Source organism: Rattus norvegicus, chromosome 16, assembly GCF_036323735.1.
Source record: "Rattus norvegicus strain BN/NHsdMcwi chromosome 16, GRCr8, whole genome shotgun sequence".
In the NCBI taxonomy this organism is placed as follows: Eukaryota; Metazoa; Chordata; class Mammalia; order Rodentia; family Muridae; genus Rattus; species Rattus norvegicus.
The window spans coordinates 43,869,021-43,890,327 of NC_086034.1; the positions used below are offsets into that span (position 1 = coordinate 43,869,021).

A 21,307-nucleotide genomic window follows, 5' to 3' on the forward strand; every position below is an offset into this window, starting at 1 on the left:
ACTGCTGAAAGGAAGAGAATCAGTTTTTTAATTTCCAGAGATGGATATGAGTCAGTCATCCAATCTCTCGTGGTTAGCCCTAAACACATGTATATACAGGCAACACTAAATAGGATCAGTAGGTTACGTGTGTATACAAACGCACACATATGTACACACATAAAAAGCAATAATTACATAAGAATACATCTGAGTCTAAGAAGTAAGGAGTATTGGTGGGTGGAACGCTATAGTACACATAAATTTATACATACACACACACACACACATATACTTACTGATAAGCATTCTGAAAACAATCTTAGCTTTTACATCTGAGGGTTTCACGTTATGTATATGTGGATATACATATTTGTGCATATATGTTTCATTTATTCATCTGCTAATTCATAGATTTCATGATCCCTAATGGAGTTACAGTATATTTTACTGCCTGACAAAATGAAATTTTGTTTTCTCATAATCATACATTTCTAACTGTATTTACAACATATTGTAAGCAATGTATTACCTTCTTGAATTAATGAGATACAAGTAGAAATTTGGCTGAGAGAGCTTATGCATTACTCATATTCCTTCCTAACTTCAATTTTGGCATAGTTTAATTTAAAAAAAAGTGCATAATTTGTTTGAAAAAAATTGTTTCCTAGGTTTGCTTTTGTTTAAACAGCCCTTCTTTTTCCCCATCAGGTTTAACTTGCCATCCAAGTCGTCCCTTCACGATGGCATCCTGCTCCCGAGATTCTACAGTGAGACTCTGGTCATTAATACCTTTAATCACCCCTTTACAAATAAACATTCTGGCAGACAGACCTTGGGAAGAAATTATCGGGAACACCGGTATTTAATATGTACATGCACTTGATCCTATCTTTAAATACCATTTTCTAAGTAAACATCCTCAGTGATTTGTGTCTTTCCCTCAGATAACGCGATAGAACAAGCCTCTCCTCCACTACTGTGCGGGAAAGCATCAAAAGACATTAAACAAGAAGTAGAAAAACTAACGTGCAACCCTCGGGTGAAAAAACTAAGATTGTTTTCAGAATGCTTATCGGTAAGTATTATAGGAATTATAAGTGGACACTGTCTCATTAGCGAACATGAGTCGGCAGAACTGCTGTCTTTGCACTGTACCCTGTTCACACTCACCATCCCGGCTCAGCCCATGAATTTTAACATTATCTGTACAATATCAGAGAGCAAATCTAAAACCAGAAAAAAAAGGAGAATGCATATTTAGTTTGCTGTTATTTGATAATTTAGAGAACTGTGTGGCATAATACCTCTGAAGGGATGAAATACTGGGAGGATTTCTTTTCTGTGCCATTGGTTCTGGTTATTCTGTACCTGCTTCCAGTCTCCAGGTGGCAGTGACAATTTGTGGAATTTGGTGGCTGTTATTAAAGGGCAAGATGACAGCTTGCTTCCTCAGAACTACTACAAAGGAATGATGCATTTGAAACACCTCATCAAATTTAGAACAGTAAGTGAAGCGCGCTTGTGTGGTATACTCAAAGAAAAATTTTCATTTTTAACTATTAAGGTAAAATTGCTGTTGGGCTGAAAAAAACACTGAAAAGATAAAATAGTAAGACCTATACTGAAAATGTGAATTATTTAAGAAGAGGTTGAGGTGGTCATGGGTCATAGAGATTGAATTCCATGAGTCCGCAAGTTGAATTCGGACTCCATGAAAAGTTTTATCTCTACCCTGTGACCTCAGGTGATTATAGCCTATGGACTCTTGTGACTTTTATTTACCTCATGTCTGAGAGAATATACTTCATTAACAACAAAATCTGCCCTGGGAGCTAAAAATAAAAAAGCAACAGTTTATATATTTTAATGAAATATAAATGGTTCAGACAGCAAAAAAAAAAAAAAATCATGCTAGGAATAAGATTTGATGATTACCTTCATAAAACAAAAATTCTTACGTCATAAATGAAATGCCTGATAATTATTTTAGAAGCACCTTTACAATATCAGAGATTGGAGAGTATTTTTATATGTCCAACCAGTTGTGTCCCAGCACCTTTGGCCTCTGGAATTCTAACTCACCTACACTAACAAAGGGTAAGGACAGTAAGAAAGGGACTTCTATTCTTTTTCTCAAATATATGTTATATATTTTAGGACACTGAGGCAGACCTCTTTCACGGTGCTTCTGAGAACTGATCAAAATATTGCAACAACTATCATATCCTACAGATAAAAGTATCATATTCAGAGGATGGAGGATGGAGAGATGTCTCAGAGGTTAAGAGCAATGGCAGGTCTTCCATAAGACCTGAGTTCAATTCCCAGCAATAACATGATGGCTCATGACCATCTAAAATGGAATCTGGTGCCCTCTTCTGGTGTGCAGCATACATGCATGTAGAATACTGTATTCCAAATAAGTAAATCATATATATCTATATCTATATCTATCTATCTATATATATATATCACATTCAAACATTTAACTTCCAATAGTACATGCTTTAACAATATCTGATTTTCTACTCATTCATGTACTTATAATTTTTTCAGTCAGAAGCCCAAGAACTAACGACAATCAAGATGTCTAAATTTGGTGGTGGTATTGGTGCACCTACTAAGGAGAATAAACTGAAGGAAGCTGCTGAGATCCACCTGAGATTAGGACAAATTCAGAGATACTGTGAACTCATGGTCGAACTTGGAGAGGTAGCGTGATATTCATTGAAAAGTAATGTGTCTACACAGCACCCCACATATTAGGGGAATGACTAATTCATATAGAAGTTAACTTTGCCATATAGAATTCCTTCTTTACCAAGCTCATGTCAGATGTATGTATACCACAGTCTAGCAGGGTGTCCAGGCTAAGAACATCAGCCCCACTTAGGAACACCTATGACCTACAAATCAAACTTGAATGTGCAGTTCACCCAGGCATGCCTGCTCTAATTAGCCATCCTGCACATTCTCATTTTTGCTGAAATTGGAAAATTGCTGCCAAGATCTTGAATGTATGTGTGTTGGCTGATATGCTCAGGGCAGGATCTCCTCCACTTCTCACTAGATTTATTTAACCGCATGGCAGAGACTTTCATAATTTATAAAGAAGTCTAAAGCAACAAGCACAGATTTCACAAAAGCTTAGAGTGATGTGTATATATAAAATTTAGAAAATAGCCTCCCTTTGACAGGAGGGTACTGACTGTAATGAAATATGGAGACAGTGGGGGCTTATATTCTTGGACCAGGGAATTGGTCACCTGGTTATAACAGTTCATTAGCCTTTAAATTTTTTTTTAAAGATATATTTTAGATCAGGACAGATTACCTCTCTATCACAACAAAATTAATGGTAAGGTGGCATGAAAACAAAACTTTATCACTTTTTAAGAACCTCTAGGTTATTAACATTTTTACTACACAATCTGGTATTATGAACACATATATGGGACCTGGAGGGGGCTCGATGGTTTGGAGTGCTTGATTCTCTCCCAGAGTCTTAGAGTTTGGTTATATCATGCTCAGAACCACCCATACCTCCAACTCCAGAGGATCTGACACCTTCTTCTGGCTTCTGTAGACACCCACGGTCACATGGCCTACACTCGCGTACATAGATCCATAAATTTCTATCAAAAACAGAGAAAGGCATAAATAATATTAGTAAAAATTAAACATGCAGTTGCTCAGAGTATATCAAAATAAAATTTAAACCAGTTTTTTCTTTTTCTTTTATTGGATTTTTTTTATTTACATTTCAAATATGCTCTTTCCCAGTTTCCTTTCCAGAAATCTACTATCTCCCCCTGCTTCTATGAGGGTGCTTCCTCACCCACCCACCCACTCCATCCTGGGAGGTATCCCCACCCTGACATTCCTCTACACTGGGGCATGGAGCCCTGACAGGACTAAGGGTTTATCCTCTCATTGATGTCCAACAAGTTCATCCTCTGCTACAAATGCGGCTGGAGCCATAGATCCATCCCTGTGTACACTTGGGATGGTGTTTTAGTCCCTGGGAGTTCCAGGGAGCCTGCTTGGTTGATATTGTTGTTGTTCTTATGGGGTTGCAAACCCCTTCAGCTCCTTTAGTCCTTTCTCTAACTCTTCCAACGAGGACCCTGTTCTCAGTTCAATGGTTGGCTGCGAGCATCTGCCTCTGTATGTGTCAGGCTCTGTCAGAGCCTCTCAGGTGACTGCTGTATCAGGCTCCTGTCAGCAAACACTTCTTGGTATCAGCAATATTGTCTGGGTTTGGTGGCTGTATATAGGATGGATCACCAGGTGGGACAGTCTCTGGAGGGCCTTTCCTTCAGTCTCTGCTCCACACTTTGCCTCCATATTTCCTCCTATGAGTATTTTTGTTCACTCTTCTAAGAAGGGCTAAAGCATCACATTTTGATCTTCTTTCTTCTTGAGCTTCATGTGGTCTGTAGATTGTATCTTGGGTAATCTGAGCTTTTGGGCTAATATCCACTTATCAGTGAGTGCATGCCACATGTGTTTTTCTGTGATTGGGTTACCTCACTCAGAAAGATATTTTCTAGTTCCATCCATTTGCCTATGAATTTTATGAAGTCATTCTTTTTGATAGCTGAGTAGTAATCCATTGTGTAGATGTACTACATTTTTTGTATCTACTCCTCTGTTGAGGGACATCTGGGTTCTTTCCAGTTTCTGGCTATTATAAATGAGACTGCTATGAACATAGTGGAGCATGTGTCCTTGTTATACTTTGGAGGATTTTTTGGGGGGTATTTGCCCAGGAGTGGTATAGCTATAACCCACCATTTTATAACTCTTGATTTACTTATAGTTAAACAATGAATTGCAGATTGACCCAAAATAATAAAATATCCTGGATTATTAAAAGGTACTTAAAAGTATTCAACGTACTAAAATCTTTACTCATCACATAGTGATAATTTGATTAAATTTTAAATTTTCAACAGAGTCTTAAAAGTCAGGGTGACAAATGGGTCAGTAAATTTGGGGAGAATGGTGTAATTCTTCATGGAGGTTTGCTTCTATTTGAGTTTATGTAATCTTAAATTCACTTAACATGTTCTCAGGTGGGAATCTATTTATGAAGCTGTTTGGTTGTTCTGCTGTGCATGTTCTGAGGGGATTGATGATTCCTGGAATTCCTGAATTCTTCAGCACTCTTAGTGCTTATAACTCCTTGACATCACCACTTACAAGTTCCACTACAGTAGCTTAATACTAAAGGATTAAGGAAGTGTTTGACCTTTGAACTTACAAGTTTCTTTTTTTTAAAATTCAAACAGCTTAGTGAATTCAAAATTCATCTACATTTTAACTTTTATTCTTTCATTCCCCCTACCATAAAAACCTTTTCTTAAAATAAAAACATATTGCCAACAGCTCACTGCTCCCAAACCCCATGGGGGAGAGAGCCCATTGCCCAGACAGATGGGCACTCCTGAGACTGCATGGCAGGAGAGATCTCCAGTACTGCCCACCCTTGCCCACATCCCTGGCCCAAAAGGAAACTGTATAGGACCTCTGGGAACAGGAAGATAGGGGCACTCAACGCTATGGTCCAGACTCCACCCGGATCTGAAGGGACCTGGTCAAACAGCTCCCTGCACCCAAATCCCGTGGGAGGGAGAGCAGACACGCCTGGGAAGCCAGAGGAGACTACTCTCTGCCCACATTTCTGACTCTAGAGGAAAATGCCTAGCACCATCTGGGCCCCCTGTGTACAGGGTCCCGAGCAAAGGCAGGGCAGGACCTTCTGGTTACAGCCCTCACGGAGAGCTGAAACCCAGGTCTGAGGAGTGACTCCAAGACCGAGACCACAGGTAAGACCAACTTATCTACTCCAACTGACCTGCCTGGTGGACTCAGGACACATGCCCACAGGAACACCTGAAGACCAGTAGACAGGAACGACTACACACCTGAAAACAGAACACTCTATTCCTATAACTGCCTGAAAGAGAACAAGAAAACAGGTGTACAGCTCTCATGACACACAGGCGTATAGGATTGTCTAACCACTGTCAGAAATAGTAGAACAAGGTAACACCAAAGACAACGTGATGGCAAGAGGCAAGCACAGGAACCCAAAGAACAGAAACCAAGACTACATGGCATCATCAGAGCCCAGTTCTCCCAAGAGAGCAAACACTGAATATCCAAACACACCAGAAAAGCAAGATCTAGATTTAAAATCACATTTGATCATGCTGATGGAGGACTTCCAGAAAGACATAAAGACATCTCTTAGAGAAAAGCAGGAAAATACAAATAAACAAGCAGAAGCCTATAGAGAGGAAATGCAGAAATCCCTGAAAGAATTACAGGAAAACACAATCAAACAGGTGAAGGAATTAAAAATGGAAATAGAAGCAATAAAGAAAGCACAAATATAGATATAGCCCTGGATATAGAAAACAAAAGGAAGAGACAAGGAGCTGTAGATACAAGCATCACAAACAGTATGCAAGAGATTGAAGAGAGAATCTCAGGAGCAGAAGATTCCATAGAAATCATGGACACAAGTGTCAAAGATAATGGAAAATGGAAAAAGCTAATGGCACAAAACATACAAGAAATCCAGGACACAATGAAAAGATCGAACCCAAGGATAATAGGTATAGAAGAGAGTGAAGACTCCCAAAACAAAGAACCAGTGAATATCTTCAACAAAATCATAGAAGAAAACTTCCCTAACCTAAAGAAAGAGATGCTCAAAAAACATACAAGAAGCCTACAGAACTCCAAATAGATTGGACCATAAAAGAAACTCCTCCCATCACATAATAGTCAAAACACCAAATGCACAAAACAAAGAGAGAGTATCAAAAGCAGTAAGGGGAAAAGGTCAAGTAACATATAAAGGCAGACCTATCAGAATTACACCAGACTTCTCACCAGAGACTATGAAAGCCAGAAGATCCTGGACAGATGTGAAATAGACCATAAGAGAACACAAATGCCAGCCCAGGTTACTGTATCCAGCAAAACTCTCAATTAACATAGATGGAGAAACCAAGATATTCCACGACAAGACCAAATGTACAAAATATCTTTCTACAAACCCAGCCCTACAAAGGATAATAAAAGGTAAAACCCAAAACAAAGAGGCAAGATACACACTAGAAAAAGCAAGAAACTAATTGTTTTGCAAAAAAACAAAGAGGAGAAAAGCACACAAACATAATCTCACATCCAAACACGAATATAACAGGAAGCAACAATCGCTATTCCTTAATATCTTGCAACATCAATGGATTCAATTCCCCAATAAAAAAACACAGATTAAAAAACTGGATACGCAATGAGGACCCAACATTTTGCTGCGTACAGGAAACATGCCTCAGATACAAAGACAGATACTACCTCAGTAAAAGGCTGGAAAACAACTTTCCAAGCAAATGGTCTGAAGAAGCAAGCTGAAGTAGACATTCTAATATCAAATAAAATCAATTTTCAACGAAAAGTCATCAAAAAAGATATGGAAGGACACTTCATATTCATCAAAGGAAAAATCCACTAAGATGAACTCTCAATCCTAAATATCTATGTTCCAAACACACGGGCACCTACATACATAAAAGAAACCTTACTAAACCTCAAAGAACACATTGCACCTCACACAATAATAGGAGGAGATTTCAACACCCCACTCTCATCAATGGACAGATCATGGAAACAGAAATTAAACAGACATAGACAGACTAAGCAAAGTCATGAACCAAATGGATTTAACAGGTATTTATAGAACATTCTATCCTAAAACAAAAGGATCTACCTTCTTCTCACCACCTCATGGTACTTTCTCCAAAACTGACCATATATTCAGTCATAAAACAGGCCTCAAAAGATACAGAAAGATAGAAATAATCCCAAGCGTCTGATCAGACCATCACGGGCTAAAGCTGGTCTTCAATAACAATAAGGAAAGAATGTCCACATATACATGGAAGTTGAACAATGCTCTACTCAATGATAACCTGGTCAAGGAAGAAATAAAGAAATAAATTAAAGACTTCTTAGAATTTAATGAAAATGAAGGTACAATGTACCCAAACTTATGGAACACAATGAAGGCTGTTCTAAGCGGAAAACTCATAGCTCTGAGTGCCTGCAAAAAGAAACAGGAGAGAGCATATATCAGCAGCTTGACAGCACACCTAAAAGCTCTAGAACAAAAAGGAGCAAACAGACCCAGGAGGAGTAGAAGGACGGAAATAATCAAACTCAGAGCTGAAATCAACCAACTAGAAACAAAAAGGATTATACAGAGAATCAACAGAACCAAAAGCTAGTTCTTTGAGATAATCAGCAAGATAGATAAACCCTTAGCCAGACTAACCAGAGGACACAGAGAGTGTCCAAAATTAACAAAATCAGAAATGAAAAGGGAGACATAACAACAGAGTCAGAGGAAATTCAAAAAATGATCAGATCCTACTACAAAACCTTATATTCAACAAAACTTGAAAATCTGGAGGAAATGGACAATTTCCTAGAAAGCTACCAGGTACTGAAGTTAAAACAGAAACAAATCAATCCTTTAAACAACCCCATAACTCCTAAAGAAATAGAAGCAGTCATTAAAAGTCTCCCAACCAAAAAGAGCACAGGTCCAGATGGGTTCAGTGCAGAATTATATCAGACCTTCATAGAAGACCACATAACAATACTATCCAAACTATTCCACAAAATTGAAACACATGGAGTGCTACCGAATTCCTTCTATGAAGCCACAATTACTCTTATACCTAAACCACACAAAGACCCAACAAAGAAAGAGAACTTCAGACCAAGTTCCCTTATGAATATCGACACAAAGATACTCAATAAAATTCTGGCAAACTGAATCCAAGAGCACATCAAAACAGTCATCCATCATGATCAACTAGGCTTCATTCCAGGGATGCAGGGATGGCTTAATATGGAGAAAACCATCAACGTATTCCACTGTATTAACAAACTGAAAGAACAAAACCACATGATCATTTCATTAGATGCTGAGAAAGCAGTTGACAAAATTCAACACCCCTTCATGATAAAACTCTTGGAAATAACAGGAATTCAAGGCCCATACCTAAACATAGTAAAAGCCATATACAGCAAACGAGTAGCTAACATTAAACTAAATGGAGAGAAACTTGAAGTAATCCCAATAAAATCAGGGACTAGACAAGGTACCCACTATCTCCCTCCTTCTTCAATATAATTCTCTAAGTCCTAGCCAGAGCAATCAAACAACAAAAGAAGATCAAAGGGATACAGATTGGAAATGAAGAAGTCAAACTATCAGTATTTGCAGACAATATTATTGTATATTTAAGTGATCCCAAAAGTTCCACCAGAGAACTAGTAATCCTGATAAACACCTTCAGTAAAGTGGCTGGGTATAAAATTAACTCAAATAAATCAGTAGCCTTCCTCTACACAAAAGAAAAACAAAACTGAGAAAGAAATTAGGGAAATGACACACTTCATAATAGTCCCAAATATTATAAAATACCTTGGTGTGACTTTAACCAAGCAAGTGAAAGATCTGTATGATACGAACTTCAAGCCTCTGAAGAAAGAAATTGAAGAAGATCTCAGAAGATCGAAAGATGTCACTGCCGGAACCTGAAAGAAACAGACCGGATAAACAGTTCTCTGCACCCAAATCCCATGGGAGGGAGAGCTAAACCTTCAGAGAGGCAGACAAGCCTGGGAAACCAGAAGAGACTGCTCCCTGCACACACATCTCGGACGCCAGAGGAAAAAGCCAAAGACCATCTGGAACCCTGGTGCACTGAAGCTCCCGGAAGGGGCGGCACAGGTCTTCCTGGTTGCTGCCACTGCAGAGAGCCCGTGGGCAGCACCCCACGAGTGAACCTGAGCCTCGAACCACAGGTAAGACCAAATTTTCTGCTGCAAGAAAGCTGCCTGGTGAGCTTGGGACACACGGAAGCAGAATTTCTCTAGGACCTGGCACGATCTGTGTTTACCGGAAGTCCCACACCCGCGGATCCCAGCCCGCAGCAGCTCTCTGCTCCCAGACCCGGTGAGAGAGAGACCCAACCGCCTGGTCAGGTGGGCACTCCTGAGGCTGCAGAGCAGAAGAGACCACCAACACTGCTCACCCCTGCCCACATCCCTGGCCAAAGAGGAAACTGTATAAGGCCTCTGGGCTCCCGTGGGGGAGGGCCCAGGAGCAGCAGGACCCCTGCCTGAGACACCGCCAGAACCTGAAAGAAACAGACCGGATAAACAGTTCTCTGCACCCAAATCCCGTGGGAGGGAGAGCTAAACCTTCAGAGAGGCAGACAAGCATGGGAAACCAGAAGAGACTGCTCCCTGCACACACATCTCGGATGCCAGAGGAAAAAGCCAAAGACCATCTGGAACCCTGGTGCACTGAGGCTCCCGGAAGGGGCGGCACAGGTCTTCCTGGTTGCTGCCGCTGCAGAGAGCCCGTGGGCAGCACCCCACGAGCGAACTTGAGCCTCAGGACCACAGGTAAGACCAAATTTTCCGCTGCAAGAAAGCTGCCTGGTGAACTCAAGACACAGGCCCACAGGAACAGCTGAAGACCTGTAGAGAGGAAAAACTACACGCCCGAAAGCAGAACACTCTGTCCCCATAACTGACTGAAAGAGAGGAAAACAGGTCTACAGCACTCCTGACACACAGGCTTATAGGACAGTCTAGCCACTGTCAGAAATAGCAGAACAAAGTAACACTAGAGATAATCTGATGGCGAGAGGCAAGCGCAGGAACCCAAGCAACAGAAACCAAGACTACATGGCACCATCGGAGCCCAATTCTCCCATCAAAACAAACATGGAATATCCAAACACACCAGAAAAGCAATATCTAGTTTCAAAATCATTTTTGATCATGATGCTGGAGGACTTCAAGAAAGACATGAAGAACTCCCTTAGAGAACAAGTAGAAGCCTACAGAGAGGAATCGCAAAAATGCCTGAAAGAATCGCAAAAATCCCTGAAAGAATTCCAGGAAAACATAAATAAACAAGTAGAAGCCCATAGAGAGGAGACACAAAAATCCCTGAAAGAATTCCAGGAAAACATAAATAAACAAGTAGAAGCCCATAGAGAGGAGACACAAAAATCCCTGAAAGAATTCCAGGATAACACAATCAAACAGTTGAAGGAATTAAAAATGGAAATAGAAGCAATCAAGAAAGAACACATGGAAACAACCCTGGATATAGAAAACCAAAAGAAGAGACAAGGAGCTGTAGATACAAGCTTCACCAACAGAATACAAGAGATGGAAGAGAGAATCTCAGGAGCAGAAGATTCCATAGAAATCATGGACTCAACTGTCAAAGATAATGTAAAGTCGAAAAAGCTACTGGCCCAAAACATACAGGAAATCCAGGACTCAATGAGAAGATCAAACCTAAGGATAATAGGTATAGAAGAGAGTGAAGACTCCCAGCTCAAAGGACCAGTAAATATCTTCAACAAAATCATAGAAGAAAACTTCCCTAACCTAAAAAAAGAGATACCCATAGACATACAAGAAGCCTACAGAACTCCAAATAGATTGGACCAGAAAAGAAACACCACCCGTCACATAATTGTCAAAACACCAAACGCACAAAAAAAGAAAGAATATTAAAAGCAGTAAGGGAAAAAGGTCAAGTAACATGTAAAGGGAGAACTATCAGAATCACATCTGACTTCTCGCCAGAAACTATGAAGGCCAGAAGATCCTGGACTGATGTCATACAGACCCTAAGAGAACACAAATGCCAGCCCAGGTTACTGTATCCAGCAAAACTCTCAATTAACATTGATGGAGAAACCAAGATATTCCATGACAAAACCAAATGTACACAATATCTTTCTACAAATCCAGCACTACAAAGGATAATAAATGGTAAAGCCCAACATAAGGAGGCAAGCTATACCCTAGAAGAAGCAAGAAACTAATCGTCTTGGCAACAAAACAAAGAGACTGAAAGCACACTAACATAACCTCACATCCAAATATGAATATAAAGGGAAACAATAATCACTATTCCTTAATATCTCTCAATATCAATGGCCTCAACTCCCCAATAAAAAGACATAGATTAACAAACTGGATACGCAACGAGGACCCTGCATTCTGCTGCCTACAGGAAACACACCTCAGAGACAAAGACAGACACTACCTCAGAGTGAAAGGCAGGAAAACAACTTTCCAAGCAAATGGTCAGAAGAAGCAAGCTGGAGTAGCCATTCTAATATCAAATAAAATCAATTTCCAACTAAAAGTCATCAAAAAAGATAAGGAAGGACACTTCATATTCATCAAAGGAAAAATCCACCAAGATGAACTCTCAATCCTAAATATCTATGCCCCAAATACAAGGGCACCTACATACGTAAAAGAAACCTTACTAAAGCTCAAAACACACATTGCACCTCACACAATAATAGTGGGAGATTTCAACACCCCACTCTCATCAATGGACAGATCATGGAAACAGAAATTAAACAGTGATGTCGACAGACTAAGAGAAGTCATGAGCCAAATGGACTTAACGGATATTTATAGAACATTCTATCCTAAAGCAAAAGGATATACCTTCTTCTCAGCTCCTCATGGTACTTTCTCCAAATTGACCATATAATTGGTCAAAAAACGGGCCTCAACAGGTACAGAAAGATAGAAATAATCCCATGCGTGCTATCGGACCACCACGGCCTAAAACTGGTCTTCAATAACAATAAGGGAAGAATGCCCACATATACGTGGGAATTGAACAATGCTCTACTCAATGATAACCTGGTCAAGGAAGAAATAAAGAAAGAAATTAAAAACTTTTTAGAATTTAATGAAAATGAAGATACAACATACCCAAACTTATGGGACACAATGAAAGCTGTGCTAAGAGGAAAACTCATAGCGCTGAGTGCCTGCAGAAAGAAACAGGAAAGAGCATATGTCAGCAGCTTGACAGCACACCTAAAAGCTCTAGAACAAAAAGAAGCAAATACACCCAGGAGGAGTAGAAGGCAGGAAATAATCAAACTCAGAGCTGAAATCAACCAAGTAGAAACAAAAAGGACCATAGAAAGAATCAACAGAACCAAAAGTTGGTTCTTTGAGAAAATCAACAAGATAGATAAACCCTTAGCCAGACTAACGAGAGGACACAGAGAGTGCGTCCAAATTAACAAAATCAGAAATGAAAAGGGAGACATAACTACAGATTCAGGGGAAATTCAAAAAATCATCAGATCTTACTATAAAAATCTATATTCAACAAAATTTGAAAATCTTCAGGAAATGGACAATTTCCTAGACAGATACCAGGTATCGAAGTTAAATCAGGAACAGATAAACCAGTTAAACAACCCCATAACTCCTAAGGAAATAGAAGCAGTCATTAAAGGTCTCCCAACCAAAAAGAGCCCAGGTCCAGACGGGTTTAGTGCAGAATTCTATCAAACCTTCATAGAAGACCTCATACCAATATTATCCAAACTATTCCACAAAATTGAAACAGATGGAGCACTACCGAATTCCTTCTACAAAGCCACAATTACTCTTATACCTAAATCACACAAAGACACAATAAAGAAAGAGAACTTCAGACCAATTTCCCTTATGAATATCGACGCAAAAATACTCAATAAAGTTCTGGCAAACCGAATTCAAGAGCACATCAAAACAATCATCCACCATGATCAAGTAGGCTTCATCCCAGGCATGCAGGGATGGTTTAATATACGGAAAACCATCAACGTGATCCATTATATAAACAAACTGAAAGAACAGAACCACATGATCATTTCATTAGATGCTGAGAAAGCATTTGACAAAATTCAACACACCTTCATGATAAAAGTCCTGGAAAGAATAGGAATTCAAGGCCCATACCTAAACATAGTAAAAGCCATATACAGCAAACCAGTTGCTAACATTAAACTAAATGGAGAGAAACTTGAAGCAATCCCACTAAAATCAGGGACTAGACAAGGCTGCCCACTCTCTCCCTACTCATTCAATATAGTTCTTGAAGTTCTAGCCAGAGCAATCACACAACAAAAGGAGATCAAGGGGATACAGATTGGAAAAGAAGAGGTCAAAATATCACTATTTGCAGATGACATGATAGTATATCTAAGTGATCCCAAAAGTTCCACCAGAGAAATACTAAAGCTGATAAACAACTTCAGCAAAGTGGCTGGGTATAAAATTAACTCAAATAAATCAGTTGCCTTCCTCTGTACAAAAGACAAACAAGCCGAGAAAGAAATTAGGGAAACGACACCCTTCATAATAGACCCAAATAATATAAAGTACCTCGGTGTGACTTTAACGAAGCAAGTAAAAGATCTGTACAATAAGAACTTCAAGACACTGAGGAAAGAAATTGAAGAAGACCTCAGAAGATGGAAAGATCTCCCATGCTCATGGATTGCCAGGATTAATATAGTAAAAATGGCCATTTTACCAAAAGCAATCTACAGATTCAATGCAATCCCCATCAAAATACCAATCCAATTCTTCAAAGAGTTAGACAGAACAATTTGCAAATTCATCTGGTATAACAAAAAACCCAGGATAGCTAAAGCTATCCTCAACAATAAAAGGACTTCCAGGGGAATCACTATCCCTGAACTCAAGCAGTATTACAGAGCAATAGTGATAAAAACTGCATGGTATTGGTACAGAGACAGACAGATAGACCAATGGAATAGAATTGAAGACCCAGAAATGAACCCACACACCTATGGTCACTTGATTTTTGACAAAGGAGCCAAAACCATCCAATGGAAAAAAGATAGCATTTTCAGCAAATGGTGCTGGTTCAACTGGAGGGCAACATGTAGAAGAATGCAGATCGATCCATGCTTATCACCCTGTACAAAGCTTAAGTCCAAGTGGATCAAGGACCTCCACATCAAACCAGACACACTCAAACTAATAGAAGAAAAACTAGGGAAGCATCTGGAACACATAGGCACTGGAAAAAATTTCCTGAACAAAACACCAATGGCTTATGCTCTAAGATCAAGAATCGACAAATGGGATCTCATAAAACTGCAAAGCTTCTGTAAGGCAAAGGACACTGTGGTTAGGACAAAACGGCAACCAACAGATTGGGAAAAGATCTTTACCAATCCTACAACAGATAGAGGCCTTATATCCAAAATATACAAAGAACTCAAGAAGTTAGACCGCAGGGAAACAAATAACCCTATTAAAAAATGGGGTTCAGAGCTAAACAAAGAATTCACAGCTGAGGAATGCCGAATGGCTGAGAAACACCTAAAGAAATGTTCAACATCTTTAGTCATAAGGGAAATGCAAATCAAAACAACCCTGAGATTTCACCTCACACCAGTGAGAATGGCTAAGATCAAAAACTCAGGTGACAGCAGATGCTGGCGAGGATGTGGAGAAAGAGGAACACTCCTCCATTGTTGGTGGGATTGCAGACTGGTAAAACCATTCTGGAAATCAGTCTGGAGGTTCCTCATAAAATTGGACATTGAACTGCCTGAGGATCCAGCTATACCTCTCTTGGGCATATACCCAAAAGATGCCTCAACATATAAAAGAGACACGTGCTCCACTATGTTCATCGCAGCCTTATTTATAATAGCCAGAAAATGGAAAGAACCCAGATGCCCTTCAACAGAGGAATGGATACAGAAAATGTGGTACATCTACACAATGGAATACTACTCAGCTATCAAAAACAATGACTTTATGAAATTCATAGGCAAATGGATGGAACTGGAAAATATCATCCTGAGTGAGGTAACACAATCACAGAAAAACACACATGTTATGCACTCATTGATAAGTGGATATTAGCCCAAATGTTCGAATTACCTAAATGCATAGAACTCATGAAACTCAAGAAAGAAGACCAAAATGTAAATGCTTCATTCCTTCTTTAAAATGGAAACAAGAATACACTTGGGAGGGAATAGGGAGGCAAAGTTTAGAACAGAGGCAGAAGGAACACCCATTCACAGCCTGCCCCACATATGGCCCATACATAAACAGCCACCAAACTAGATAAGATGGATGAAGCAAAGAAGTGCAGGCCGACAGGAACTGGATGTAGATCTCTCCTGAGAGACACAACCAGAATATTGCAAATACATAGGCGTATGCCAGCAGCAAACCTCTGAACTGAGAACAGGACCCCCGTTGAAGGATTCAGAGAAAGGACTGAAAGAGCTTAAAGGGGCTTGAGACCCCATATGAACAACAATGCCAACCAACCAGAGCTTCCAGGGACTAAGCTACTACCCAAAGACTGTACATGGACTGACCCTGGACTCTGACCTCATAGGTAACAATGAATAGCCTAGTAAGAGCACCAGTGGAAGGGGAAGCCCTTAGTCCTGTCAAGGCTGAACCCCCAGTGAACGTGTTTTTTGCGGGGAGGGCGGTAAAGTGGGGAGGATGGGGAGGGGAACACCCATGTAGAAGGGGAGGAGAAGGGGTTTGGGGGATGTTGGCCTGGAAACCGGAAAAGGGAATAACAATTGAAATGTAAATAAGAAATACCCAATTTAATAAAGATGGAGAAAAAAATCATAGTCAAATAAATACTACAAAAAAAACCATATTTAAGGTACCTTTATAGTAACATGATTTAAATATTCACTTTTAAAAAATTATTCATTTAAAATTTAGCATATCAAACATACCAACATACATGAAATATATACATACAAATAAAAATAAATATATTATTTATTTAAAATTTACCTTACAGTTTTTAATTACCAGTCTTGTAACCTTAATTGCACTATAACTCCCAGTGTTTTAGAAAGGCTTATGTAAAATGGTTTTTATTTATATACTGATATTATAAAATCTTTTCTACTCCACTACTTTATTAGACCTCAAATTTATATTTGAAGTAACAATATTAATCAGTTTTGATTTAATAATGGCTTCTTCAAATGTTGTCCAAGTTACAAAATATGACAGGCTTTCATTTTTAAAGGAAGCGATAATGGTAAAAGTAATTTATACAATAAATTATATGATAGAATTGTAGCATTTATTCAACAAAAATACTAATTAAGTTTATAATTCGATATTTCCTGAAATAATACAATTTAATTTATTTTATTTTGCAGCAAGTTGGCATTTATTCCCTTTGAACTATACTGATTAGTTTAAAATTATATTCTTGACAATTTGATAATTTTTTTTTTTTTTGGTTCTTTTTTTCGGAGCTGGGGACCGAACCCAGGGCGATAATTTGATAATTTTAAAAATTGTTTATTACTAACACAAATCTCGAAGAGGTCTGCTTAGAATTATGTAATGCTATCTAAATATGTATATTTCTGTTCTTTGTTCAATTTTGTAGTGGGACAAAGCCCTATCAGTTGCACCCGGTGTCTCTGTGAAATACTGGAGAAAGTTAATGCAGAGGTAAAGTCTACAGGAAGGTGTTAAAGTTATATCTTGACGTAAAAAGAATATATAAATATAGCAGCAGTTCTTAATATTTCTGATATCTATTTTATATTAAATAAAATCCTTTTGTATCTGCACCTACAATAATTAGATATATTGGCTACAAAGCATTTGGGTATTCTGTTTATCTTGATTCCTTATGAGTACAGTGGGAGGAAGTTTGTCCTTATTTATGAAAAAAAAAAACAAAGACCAGCAAATTACCCAATGTATAATTGCCACAAGCTGGGTTATTATCTCACAATTCTTGAGGTTAAACATCCAATTGGCTTTTTGGCTGAGTTGCTTAGAACACTGGAAGTTGTAAGGGAGATTTTTCTGATGGCTTCTGCGATCTTTGGCATTGGCTAGCTAACAACATAACTATTCTCACGTGCTTTATTCACTGTGTCTTGTTGGCCAAATAATTTTTTTTTGCTTTGAAAAATGTATTCATACTGGAACTTAGGCTTGCCTTATTATAGGGCATAATCACTTATTAATTTACTAAGGTACATAGGAAAAGATTCTATTTCATTACAAGATTGCATTCAAAGGTGCCACATGTTAGGAGTTAAGTGTATCCTTTTCAGAACACATTAATCCACACAACACAGTCTATCTAATCTTCCATTCAGCAACTGGTTATTTTATACCTGGTACATGCTAATCCCTGTGCTAAGCCCCTAGAAAACTACTAGGGAGTGTTATCTTTCTTTTGCTGTTATAAAGAGAAATGTGAGAGTACTTTTTCTCTTGAGATATGGTTTAGGAAGAATTCTGCTGCTCATCATGCACATAAGTTAAGATTAATAAAGACTAAGCATGAAGGCTAGGATGTGTACAGTTTGCCATGGGATGTAGACTGTTGCCTAATATCCTGTCTTCCAGAAAAAGGATAAGTCTGAACCTTCAAGCTCCCAGAATGCTATGTCCTTTCTATATGAGGAATCATGCTTAGCAATGATACTATTCTCATGAAGGCTTAATAAACTCAAGTTAGAAGTGACTCAATATATAAAATAGTACTGTGTCTCAATATAAACTTAAGTGAAGTCACTTAGGACCAAGGTATTGTCACTCACTCATGGTTAATAGCAGATGAAACTAAACAGCATTTGGTCCTTTGTGCTTATCAATGTACTTTTTATTACATCAATTATCACATTAATATTTGAATATAGTGTTTTAATGGTAGGTCTTTATAAGATAAATGTTAGGAACGTTCAAATACATTGCAGAAGAAAACACCTGGCATAGACTTGCATTTGTCCAATTACAAATCAAGAGAAACTAAAGGTAGGCACTAGGAACGAGTTTGAAGACTAGTCACTGGAGAAAAGGAACTAAAGAATGCTGTAGTTGGAGTAGAGTCTCAGGAGTCAGTGCCTAGTAGGAGAGGAAAGGAAGCAAGACTCAACTGTTCTGGGCCTTTTGAACATTAAAGGTTTTTGTATTGATCCTAAGACCAACAGAGGAAATTAAAGGATTTTAAACAGGGTAAAAAGTGACCAGATCAATTTCCATATTGAAAAATAACATAAGATGAAGAATATGGCAGACTGAAAGTCAGCAGCAGATAGGAGAGCAGCAGAGTGACCTCTTTTCTGCTCTGAATGAATGGCAGCAGAGAGGCATTGGAGCCTTACACAGTGATGGGGAAGAAGAAAGCCAGACAGCTCTGACATACTTAAGCATTAAAATAAACTAGCTTTAGTTCATTTTACTCAGTTGTTAGATTGCTTGACCAGAATGCACAAAGCCCTGGGATTGATCTGTACAGCACTATAAATGGAGCATGTAGCACATGTCTGCAACCCCAAAGCTCTGGACATGGAAATAGAAGGAATGTCAGTTTGGGATCTTTCTCAGCTCTATAATGAGTTTAAGGCCAGACTAGGTTACATATGACCTTTTCTCTAAATAATAAGTAACTAAATAGGTAGATGATAGATACATGCATAGGTAGATAGATACTTACATAGATGTATAGATAGACAAATGCCTATATAGACAGACAGACTTAAAGTGTTTCAAAAGAAAATCAACAAAGTATTTTATAGAGTTTTTATTTACACTCCATATATGATGTACTTTTAAAATATGAACTTAAGTCTTTATAAAACCTAAAAAGGTTTAGATAATGTTTTTTGAATATCAGTCCAATTGACAAACATTAAAACTAATATTTTAATTAAATTTGGTATAGTAAAAGTAATCTTTATTTCTTTAGGAGAGCTGACCAATTAATTCAGGAAGATAAGGATGATGTTATTCCATACTGTATAGCCACTGGTGATGTGAAAAAACTCGTCAATTTTTTTGTGTCCAGGGGTCAGCTTAAAGAAGCTCTGCTTGTTGCACAGGTATAAACACCTAAGCATGTTGTGTAAAAACATGGGTGGGTGGTTAGGAGGAATGGAGAAAGTCATGTTGGACAGCTTCATGTGACGGACAATCACAGATGGCTTCTTGTACTCAGCTCACTTTCCCAACCTTCTACCTCACTATTCCTAGTGTGTTCACATTGAATTCCTTCTAGACTCCTTACTCAAACAAAGGTGTCTTGACTTGCAACTCTCTCTGAGCTCTGAACATCTCACTTAAAGTCTGAACAACTATTTCTTGTTACAGTTACTTGACAATTTATGTTAATACTCACAGTGGAGTTAACACTGTCTCTTTTTTAAAAAAGAAAATTTTAAGTTTGTTTGGAAGACATGCTATAAACTCTAAACAGAGTTTAAGTATAATTTGTTCAAAACAATATCCTGGGCCCAGCAAGATGGCTCAGCGTCTAAAAGTGCTACACAAGACGCACAACCTGAGTTTGATCTCTGAAACTCACAAACCTCTGTGGTTAGTGTGGTTGTCCATATGCAAGCACTATTACTTCAAGATGAGAGTCTGAGACAAAATAATCAGCAAGAAGCTAGAATGTGTGGAGTACAGTGTAATCACAGAAACTAGAGAGTAAGCTTTAAATCGAGGTGGAAGCAAAGAACTGACATCTGAAGTCATCTGACATGCTATTTTCTGCATGCCCATACACCTATACACACAGATACACACACACACACACACACACACACACACACACACACACACACACACTTGGGTAGTAAGAATGTCATCTTCCAAAATTAACCTGACATTGGTTATCAGTATTAGCTAATGATTCATTAAATCTCTAATTCTATTCTAGGCTGCCTGTGAGGGAAATATGCAAAGCATACATGTTTCCACACCAAAGGGAGCTTCATATCCTGATGATGTCTACAAAGAAGACTTTAATGAGTGAGTGGTGTGCCTTTGTTTCATGTCGTTGTTTTATGGTTGTTTTTCCCTTTATAAGTGCTGAAGGTGAGGTAGTTCAGCCTTATTTTGTGAAAGAAGCACTTGAGGTCTAATCTCGAATGTATTCGTTACCCTCCTCTAGTTTCATAACAATAACACATCCCTATGAATGAAAACTCTGGGCAGGTAGACACAGCCTCCACACACTCATATAGCTTCTAGGGAGAGAAAAATGGGAACTCCTAACTGCTTTGAAAATACAGGGTCCCCAATGAAGGCAATTAGAGAAAGGACCGAACAAGCTGAAGGGGTTAGCAACCCCATAAGAAAAACAATAGCAACAACCAGAGCTCCCAGAACTCCCAGGAACTAAACTACCAACCAGAGTACACATGGAGGGACCCATGTGTCCAGCTGCATATGTAGCAGAGGATGACCTTATCTGGCATCAATGGGAGGGGAAGCCCTTGGTCCTGTAGAGGCTTAATGCCCCAGCATAGGGGAATGATAGGCTGGTGAAGGGAGAGTGGGTGGGAGGGTGAGGGAGCACCCTCATAGAAGCAGGGAGAAGGGGGTGGGTTAGGTG

General features: G+C 38.8%; 1 protein-coding gene across 6 annotated transcripts in view; it reads left to right on the forward strand.

Moving 5' to 3' along the window:
* Positions 1 to 21,307, forward strand: part of Wdr17 (WD repeat domain 17) — a 131,199-nt gene that overhangs the window by 76,032 nt on the left and 33,860 nt on the right. For all 6 annotated transcript variants that reach the window (XM_008771249.4, XM_017600361.3, XM_008771250.4 and 3 more), the window contains 7 exons: positions 691 to 840; positions 927 to 1,057; positions 1,361 to 1,486; positions 2,539 to 2,694; positions 17,336 to 17,400; positions 19,658 to 19,790; positions 20,630 to 20,721. In XM_008771249.4, coding sequence (XP_008769471.1) covers positions 691 to 840; positions 927 to 1,057; positions 1,361 to 1,486; positions 2,539 to 2,694; positions 17,336 to 17,400; positions 19,658 to 19,790; positions 20,630 to 20,721 — 853 coding nt within the window. The remainder of the gene's footprint in view (positions 1 to 690; positions 841 to 926; positions 1,058 to 1,360; positions 1,487 to 2,538; positions 2,695 to 17,335; positions 17,401 to 19,657; positions 19,791 to 20,629; positions 20,722 to 21,307) is intronic.